At 51.9% G+C, this 9,414-nt stretch overlaps 1 protein-coding gene across 1 annotated transcript; it reads right to left on the bottom strand.

Annotated features, from left to right (window-relative positions):
- Positions 1 to 203: 203 nt before the first annotated feature.
- IUM83_19824 (uncharacterized protein) lies at positions 204 to 9,174 on the bottom strand (the record flags this gene model as incomplete). Its single annotated transcript, XM_067944892.1, has 2 exons — positions 204 to 489; positions 8,147 to 9,174. 2 exons carry the CDS (start codon positions 9,172 to 9,174, stop codon positions 204 to 206), a joined length of 1,314 nt encoding a protein of 437 aa, XP_067781304.1.
- Between the last annotated feature and the right edge of the window lie 240 nt (positions 9,175 to 9,414).

Below are 9,414 nucleotides of genomic sequence, written 5' to 3'. Positions count from 1 at the left end.
CATTTACCCAAGGGCGCCCTCGTGGCGCGCAGTCTGAAACATGCATTGGTTGGCTGTGGCGTGCTGGAGCCAACGCTTACGCAACCTGGTAAGTATGCAGGCGGCGACCCAGGCTCTCTGTGCGCGAACTCAACTGATGATTTGGTGTTGCTTCTGCTCTTGCACGTGCAGATCATTACCGTTTAAGCTCTTCTGCAACCTTTTCACGTCCTTTTCCAGTCTCTCAACAGTAGAACGGTGGCGCGTAGCAAGCTCCTCGTCGCTCCTCCAAGCGTGTCCACCTTGTCCTGCAGTTCGCGCAACTTCGACTCCAAAACGTCAATCCGCTCTACCGAGATTTCTTCAATTGCAAACGTGTACGTCGCCACTCGCGACTTTCGCAGCACCTGAACGTTCATAGCCAGCGCCAGCCTCATCTTGGCTGCGCTGGAAAGTGCCTGGGATGTTGGCCACGTCGTCAGCAGCAGTGTCCAGTAACTCGCGAAAGAACTATCAACCATTATACGGTGTTAAGTCTGCACATCCGATGGGAATTGTATGTTGTTATTGCAGTTTTGTAGTGCACCTCGACGTAGTCTGATGCTATGGTATCTGGAATCACGTTGGTGGCGACAACATAGTCCTGGAGACTCAGCCCATCGTGCACCTGCATTTAAATAACAATAACGAAGGGTGTTAGCTATTCATACGTCAAGAATCTGTACGCGCAAGCCCCACCCACCACTGCATTTTGGTACCACAATTCTCCAGCCAGATGCGAAACTTCCCACTCTTTAGTGTCAGAGAGTACCGATACATCGGGGAGGGAGATGGCGCGAAAAACCGTCGTGCCGTCAAAATCGAGAAACTCTTTCGGTGGTAGTTGGGAGCTGGGATGCATGGTCTAAGTCGCTTCTGGCTGATCTTGGACGCTAGCGGTGGTCACAGCTCCTTTCATCGGGCTGGACAACACTCCGGTGCTTGCAAACTTCACTGCCTCGGACATCTGAGGTGTCGAGTGGATCTCAACATGAAACCATCGTGCTGGTGGGACCGCTTACAAGCACCTAACGGCTACTGGGTAGAGAATAAGGGAAGAACGAGAAACGTATGTATACACGTTTAGTTTTCTTCCATTTTTGTCAAAGTATCCGTTGGTCGGAGATGCGTCTTCATGCTCCCAGGACTAGACCGCCTCGCAAGTAACTCGAGAACTTGGATGGCAAAATTGAGGCTGAGTCGTTCCTCGGGGTTTGGGCACCACATCACTTTCACGAGTTCCCACGCAGTCCCCTTTCCTTTAAATGCGGGTGGACGTCTAGGAAGTTCGCCGTTGAGGATCTGCATTTTCACGTAGCCATCTTGAGCATCGGTGTAGAGACACTCGCACGTGATAGCTTCAATAATACACATAGCGAAGGAGCAAATATTCGTTGCGACGATCGTCACTCGCTTCCCACGCAGTTGTTCAGGAGATTTCCACCACAACCGCACCATCCACGCAACCAATCGTGCCTTCCTCGTAGTGGGAACTTAATCCGAAGTCTGCCTTTGCTAGCCCAGTCTCCATTATTAGGATGCTGTTGCATTTTAGATTCAAATAAATATTTCCTCTAGTGTGGATAGCTTGCAGGCGAAGTGCCGATCCGTACAAGACGCGACAGATTTCGTGTTTCTGAGTCTGCTTTCTCAAGTACTCACCGAATTGGTGGTTGGACGCGAAGTCGCATAGATAAAAACCTCGTCCCCATTGCTAGCCCCAAACAAATCGATTGTGTGAGGATGGTTGAGAAGATATCCTAAATTCACCTCCTTTCGAACGATGCTCTTGCATCCGAGTCCGACAACAGCTGTGTAACGGCAACACAAGTTCCCTTCCATTCACCGCGGGATTCGTCAGCAAATACCCCGTGCCCATTCTCTCAAGTTATCGAAGGTCAGCTTGTTTAATTTGCCACTGCATCGGTACGTCAGGCACCAATGCAAACATTGTTATGCTGCTCTCATCAACAATGACCGACGATGGCAAATAGGCTGCCAGTGCCTTCTCCAGATCACCCGAAGGTATGTGCGACAGGGTATCGGCATCGACGTCTTGAAAGCTGTCAATTACAAGCCCCGTGTACTCCTTTCCCACATCGACGATCTTATTAAACATCACCGCGCATAACTTGGCTCGTCGATCTGGGTGTCCACGTATCTGTGCTGCAATATCATCGGGTGTTGTCATCACCTCATTCCAAACCGCGCAAGATGGTTCACAACGCTAGGTATTGTTGGCCCACTCTCAAAATCTTTCCAGTACATTTTTTCGAGGAGTTCCCATTGGTGGTTGGTGAACCCTAGGAGACGGCTTTGAAGAAAAGAAATAACCAAGAAATCTGACAGTGAGCTCCGTTCAGGGACCTCACCCGCGACAGCTTCATCGATTTGTTTGTCAAATGAGAAAATGACGGATTCAATGAAAATGACAAATTCAAAAGATTCCCGTCCGCCGCCAAAAATTTTGCCAGACTTGATCAGGGTGTGTCATCAGGAACGAGCTCAAGTTTCCCCTCTCAGGGTATTCACAGACGAAAGTTTGCGGTGTCCAACGTGTGCTACGCCGTTCAACTGCTGCAAGTGATAATGCTTCAGAGATAAACAGGTCTCGGCGATGCGATCGATATCAACGTTCGTTCCATCACCATTACCGCGAACATGCGCGAGAATGACTTCCGCTCCCAATCGTTTTCCCATAAAACGGAGCATATGTTTGGTGCTTTCCCGACGCTCGCGCTCGTCATAGAACAGTTCGTGCTGCGGAATCGCTCACGGGTGGATCGTGCACACCATGGGCTGAGTTCTACGTCCTAAAGTTTGAGGTACAATTTCAACCCGATAGTACCTTTTATCGCTCTTCACGCCAAACGGAACACTCAGCAACTCATTGGCGATATCGCTTTGGAGTTGTGGTGCACTCCCTATCTACGAAGCCGGCAAGACGGGAGACCCCTTCGCTGAGCTGAATTCGATTGCTTGGATCGAACTGGTACATATCCATCACCAAACGCCATTGCTTGTGAGAGAAATTCACAGGGCGCGAAGACATTATGTGCTGCTCCCTCTGCTCCCGAGCTTCCAAGTCAGTTAGTCCCCCCCCCCCGCCATAAGGCGGTTCTCCGCTAATAGCGACGGTAATGCAGGATGAGAGAAAACGTCCGAGGCAGCTGATGGTTTGGACTCTCTAAAACGCTGTGGAGCGTGCCACCTGAAGTCCCGACGTACTGGAATCGAGTCAACACTCGCAAGTTCCTTAGTCGTCATACTGCACTCAAATCCGGTAAGCTTCGCTATTTCATCGTTCCCAACTCGAGTGTTGTCGGGCTTCACCTGGGCGTGGACGACTCCACGTTCGTGGAGGTATTCGAGAGCGAGCGCCACCTTGTCCAGCATCTGCCACAATTTCCCTGGTGCTTCTTCAGATACTTGATCGACAATTCCCAGACACCAGTTTGAATTAACTCTTAAACTACTGGTTAAAGCTCACAGTAATTTTATTATCCCTTTATTCATCTAGTCCTATAGTTATTCTCAAGACGTGCTCAGTCTGAAGCAAAAGAGGAAGTGAGCTCGTCCTCGGGCGGATCCGCTTCCTTTACTTCATATCCTCATCGCACTAACAGTTGGTTGGCAGGTTCTCCCTGCCTTATGTTCATAGATAAGAGTTCAAAGCTGAACTCCCCTAGAACTTGCTGACATGTAAGACAGGTGTTCGAGGCTTTGCCTCTCACATGCGTTTTCCGCTCTATAACCGGCAAACCGGCTCTTCTGCCGGCTGCCCACTGCGAGGAGTCTCAGCTCCACTCAACAACACCGTTATGAGCGGAAAGATATCACAGCAGACAGCAGATGCGGATGCCGCAACAGACTACACCAAGCAGACGCACATCTACTCGTATACGTGTGGGCACTCCCAATCGTCTAGGAGAAGATGCCGTGCTGCAGTTTCTAGCGACGTACAAATCGCTGGACTCTGGGTGGAGTGGTGCTGAGCACGCCCATGCCGAGGGCATGGTAGCATTCAGCCACAGCAGCCAACTCGTCCACCACGGGACTGATGAAAAGATCGTGGCGGCCAAGCCGCATGTGCCTGCACTCTGCCTAGTACTTCGTGAGGATACCCACGGAATTTCATCTGAATACATGTACTTATGTATCCTAATCGGATTTGCGAAGACGGGTTGTTTTGGTGACCCGGGCCGTCGCAAAGCCGTTGAGGTACGAGTGGACGTGAAGTATTTTCACCTGGTACTGATACGTAAGCATGACACAACAAATATTTACATATTTTTGTTTATCAGGAATACAGCTGGAATAAAATATTTGCATTTTGCTTTCTCATAAGTAAGAATATCACACACTTGGGATTTGTATTTGAACAAAGCACATATAGTGAGAGGTTATCTCGGTAGGGGTTGCTATAGTTGGGTGCACTATATTTGAGCGACGGCGTACCTTCCTGTCGGCAAGCCGTCATATATAGCAAAAACGCCGTGGCGCAGCTATAAATTCAAAAATCATTGTTTGCGCAATGAAGCCATCGGGGCTACAGATCGAGCTAGAAGAGAGTGCTCATGCAACACTGGACCGGTGCCGAGATATACGACCAGCTAACACGAGTCTCGCATACACGTAAATCAATGTGGTGTGGTGTGATCTTAACGGTTTCCATGAAACTACACTCTACCAGATCACTGCGGCCAAAACGCATCTCTTTCTTCAAGAAGAGGTGGTTGATCGAGCCGTTCGAGCTAAAAATTCGACACGCAAGGTAGGCGTCGCAACTGTGGAGATGTAAATGAGTGCAATACCAACTATATACTGCGATCGGCAAAATGGGTATGCCAATGCACACCCACACCCACACAATAATCGTATCAAGGTACTATCGTCAACTCTAAAGCGCGACAAACATGAAAAGAACAAGCGAGTCTACGTAGATCATGGAGTCGGCTATATGCTAGACAGCAGATTACCTTGTTGAAATTACACGATACTTCATGAATTTGAACACTGGAAGCGACCAACGTAACGGATGAGTCATATCTTGTGTCACGTTTGCTTCTTGGGAGGAGAATCTGCGCGCAGTTTGGAGCTGTCCGACCTGTTCAGCGGAAAGTCGAGCATGAGGGCTACTTGGAATACCGAGCGCTTGTAATGCTCATGGACCAGAAAAAAAACAAGCCAATATGGGCGCCGAGAGTTTGGATAGTATATTAAGCATCGCAGTGTGGAGGTGCGTCCTGTAGGTGCTCTTGGAATGTACTTATTTTTCCGATGGAGTGTTTACCTGGAACCTGTACCAAATTCTTTGGAGGCTAAGCAGTGGTATGACATTAAAGTGCTTAAGTCAGGGACAGTAGCAACCCTCCCAATGCCATATCGCGCACATGATGACGCTGTCATGGAAGCATTCAACGCTCTTGGCTTGCACTCCAAGGGTAAGATACAAGCTGCATGAGGATCGGGCTCCTGCATGGCTGACCTGAATGGGGTGACAGAGTATCTGAAGTGGGCCTACTTTCGCTCACTACTACAGCTTACATGTTCGCTACGTGTATGAGGAAGCGTTAGTTTAGTTTTAATTCGAATGAATTATACTCGAGTCCACGAGTATAATTTAAATCAAATAAAGACACCAAGTAACTAACTAGGGTAAAGATCAGAACTGAATCGATTTTAAATCGGTCTTCCTCCTCAATGTAATATCGTCTATCAAAGGGATTACCAGCAGCTGGCAGATCCCCGCCATTATACACGCTACTGATTGGTGGAAAGATGCTGCTTTCTACCAGTAGGATCTTTGGGCATGTGTAGACCACTCATCGTGATGGTCCACTTCAATGTAGCCATTGATGTACCTCACACGAAGGTGAGGCAGTATCCAAACTTCTAACAGACATCTATCTGTTAGAACCACGAGTAGTCTGTAGCCACTTGTGTCTGTAACCCCGTTACAGTCACAGATTAGATGCGTAGTTTTGTGGAATGCTGGTACCATGGAAGGATGTTACTTTACGGCTTTACCGCGAGATGCCATGCGATCCGTTGCTGGCTTTCCCCCGGATCAGCGTCTTAAAACGTTGTGTTCTCGTGCCGCCAGACTGTTGGCAGCGAGATGTATTTTCCTTCCTCGAAGCCTTCACGGAAGCGTACACAATTACACCAGCTCGACACGTCTCAACGGGAGGTATTCTTATATTTGTTGCTGTACCTTCGCATTGTTGTCCTACAAGTGTTTCTGCGCGAAGTACATCATTCAAACACGTTGTGGGCGCACCCTTTTTCACACCAATGAATTCGATTGGTTCGCTGCTGCATTAAAGACAAAGATGTTAGCGGAAACATCACCGCTGACAGCCCGTTTGGTCGCCTCACAGTTAATTGGGGGTGGTGCTTAGGATGCTTCGGTCTCGCCGGATACAATTTCACGGGCCGCTTTATTATGTCTTACATAAAATATGGTGAGATCCTTCAAAACGGTACAGCAAGTGTGGCAGGAATGGTCTGGGTCGTGTTTAATTCATTATTTTAGGAGTCCTCGTCCCCTCAGCCTCAACAAACGCGACAAGTCCTACCAACAACGCACGCTTCCCTCGAAAGGTCAGCGAAGATTGCTGGGATTAAACCTGGCGACCAGGTCCGATCCCTTACACCGGCTGGATTCGTGTCGAATTATCGGTCAGGTTGGTGGAGCCCACACAAAGACACCGCCAACCACGATCAACGGCTGGGGAGCGTAAATATAAACGCTTTCGCGCTAAACCTAGTGTAGCCCCTCAGAAAGTAAGGATATCGGGTTGGCAAGGCCTTTTACAGAGGTGCCGAGGTGAAACATCGGCCAAAAGCCAAGTACATTTGGGGGGGGGGCATGCCACGCACTCAGGACAACGTACAAACGTACAAGGAGGACACTCTACCTCCCAACACTCGGCCACTACTCACGCTGGGCCTTGCTAGGGTAATATCCCGGTCAGCGTATCTGAAGTTAACCGGCAGATATACCGCTCGTCGACCGAGCGTGGCCAGACCCTACCGCTAAGCTAGATAGACTCACCGTAGACGAACTTGACCCTGTGGGGCTTGGGGGAAATATTTTGCTCTGATTTGATAGGTAGAGACTGTATGGCCTATACTATAACTGCTTCCTACTGTCTATACAAATATCTAATGTTGACCGAGCTTTCGGTATGATCATACAATCAGATGATGTTTCATCTTCTGTCCGGATTCCTAATATAATGCAACAAGTTTATCCACTATGACTATCTGAAGAAATCGGTGGGACGTTATTGGGACCCGCCGAGCCCCGCAGTCACAAACTAGTTTTCGTCACTCCGGCCCGGTAAGTGTGTGTAGCCAATAGGAGACCTCGGTCACCTTTCTCGCAAAACACCGATACCGTTAGGCCTATCTCACTTCGTAGCCAAAACTCAAGACCACAGCTTGGTGTACGGGGTCATGTTTTTTTTGGCGGTCATTTTGTCTTGATCCAGCGTCTTGAACGGAGCCAGTGCAGGCTGTAGCCAGGATACGTTTTCGAACAACACTTTCGTACCCTAGGCCTTTCCTGTGGTGAGGGTACCGGCGGTCGGACAGGATGTGTTACTCCACACTGACTATGAGCGCTCGTCCATGGGCACATCTCCGATCCTGCAAACCCATACTAACTCCTGACCCCCCTCTCCCTTCAGCGCGACCCGGCAGTCACCCTAGTCCTGCTGCTGCAGCTGATCGCGCCGATTCTAGGCCGACACCCCCTTCTGTCCGTCCACGAAGCCCTGTTTACGCCTTGCTCGGTTTTGCATAATTTTGCTGTCGGCAGATAGCACCATGGGTAGCGCGAATATTTCAGGTATGCGATGTCGTTCACAATTCGATACTTCAGATGTTGGGTTTCTCGGTACATGCACTGTCGAGAATATTAGTTTGCGCAATGAGGAGGTAATTCAATTCAGTGAGGCCGATGCCGAGGAAAGGCCTCCGCCGCGCCGCACAGATCAGTACTGCGCACTCCCGTGAGCCACTTAGTACGCTATTCGAGCTTCCAGCAAAAAATGCCCAGCGCCGTGATGACCCAGTCCCCCTCGCTTCGCCCCACAATTGGGCAGACGTCGCCCTCCACCTCTCCGACGACCGCGCCTCACGAGCCAGCCACACCGGGTACCCGCGAGCAGCCGTCAGTGCCGCAGCTTGCTTCTCCCCCGGCCGCGCCGTTGGTGTCGTCCTCGACGCCTTTGACGTCGCCAGCACCACCAGCGTCCGACAGGCAGCGGTCCCCGTCGTCCCTCGAGCCCGTGCCAGCTCGACCACCGCAGCGCGCTGAGCCCCGTTAGCCGGTGACCCCAGCCAGGACGTGATCGTGGTCGAAGACGACGCCGCGCCGCCCGCGACCGAAATGGCACCGCCCGACCGTTCGAGATCCCGTCTTCGCGCGAAGCGAGCCGCGTGTGCGCTTCGGGTGGCGAGCCGGTAAGTGAAGCGAGTCGGCCCCGCCTCCAACGTGGACCCGTCTGGCGCCCGCCCGAAGAAGCGGAAGGCGGCGGCTTCGCCGCCCACGTCCAACCCGCTCGCGCCGTCGCCGACGCCGTAGTTCACATCCGCTTCAGCATGTCCCATGGGGCAGGCGACGGCGCCGACCTCACGTGGCGCCGTGTCTGGCGGGCCCGTGTCTTCATCGCAGACCGCGGTGATTTTGGCGGAGGCTGCAGAGGTGACGCCAGCGCTGGCGGCCGTGTCCACGCCAGCGACCGAGTGTACGTCGACGCCAGCGGTGACAAGTGCGGAGTTGCCAGCACTGGCAGCTCCACCGGAGGTGTCAGCATGTGCGGCGCCAACGCCGCCAGTGCCGACTCGCACGTCGTCGTCAGTGTATCGCCCGCGCCGCTCAGCGTCGCCGCCCGCTGCGTCGTCACCGGCCAACGTCGTCAGCAGCGGGTCCGCTGTACCGTCAACTGGTCCAGCCCAGTTCCATTCCAGCGCAATGGCGGCATCTCTCCAGCCAGCGCCGGCTTCAACAGCTTTCGACCTCGGCGACTTCACTTGATCGTTCGCGCCGAGCGCGTACCCGACGCCTACCGTGCCGCATAGCCTTTCACCAGCAGATAAAGTGGACAAGCTGTTTGAACTTTTAACTGAGTTGCATTGTAACATGGGTGCGTCCACGCATCCGCCACCGCGGCCTGCGCCCGCGGCCGTGCGTTCCGACGACACGACGGCAGTGGCGGTGCAAGGTAGTTGTGGTTCAGCGGAACCTCCACTTCCCGACTACTGGACACTGCCACCCGTAGGCAACGCGAGTGGCCTCCCTCCCACCGATATCCGACAGCTCCGGTGCTCTAGCTTCGAGTCGCCGCAGACGCGCGTCCGGGGCGAATATTACCCACCCCTGGT

Source organism: Phytophthora cinnamomi (genome assembly GCF_018691715.1).
Source record: "Phytophthora cinnamomi strain GKB4 chromosome Unknown Contig118, whole genome shotgun sequence".
Classification (NCBI taxonomy): domain Eukaryota; phylum Oomycota; class Peronosporomycetes; order Peronosporales; family Peronosporaceae; genus Phytophthora; species Phytophthora cinnamomi.
The sequence above is the reverse complement of the archived record's forward strand: the minus strand, read 5'-3'. Positions and strand labels throughout refer to the sequence as shown.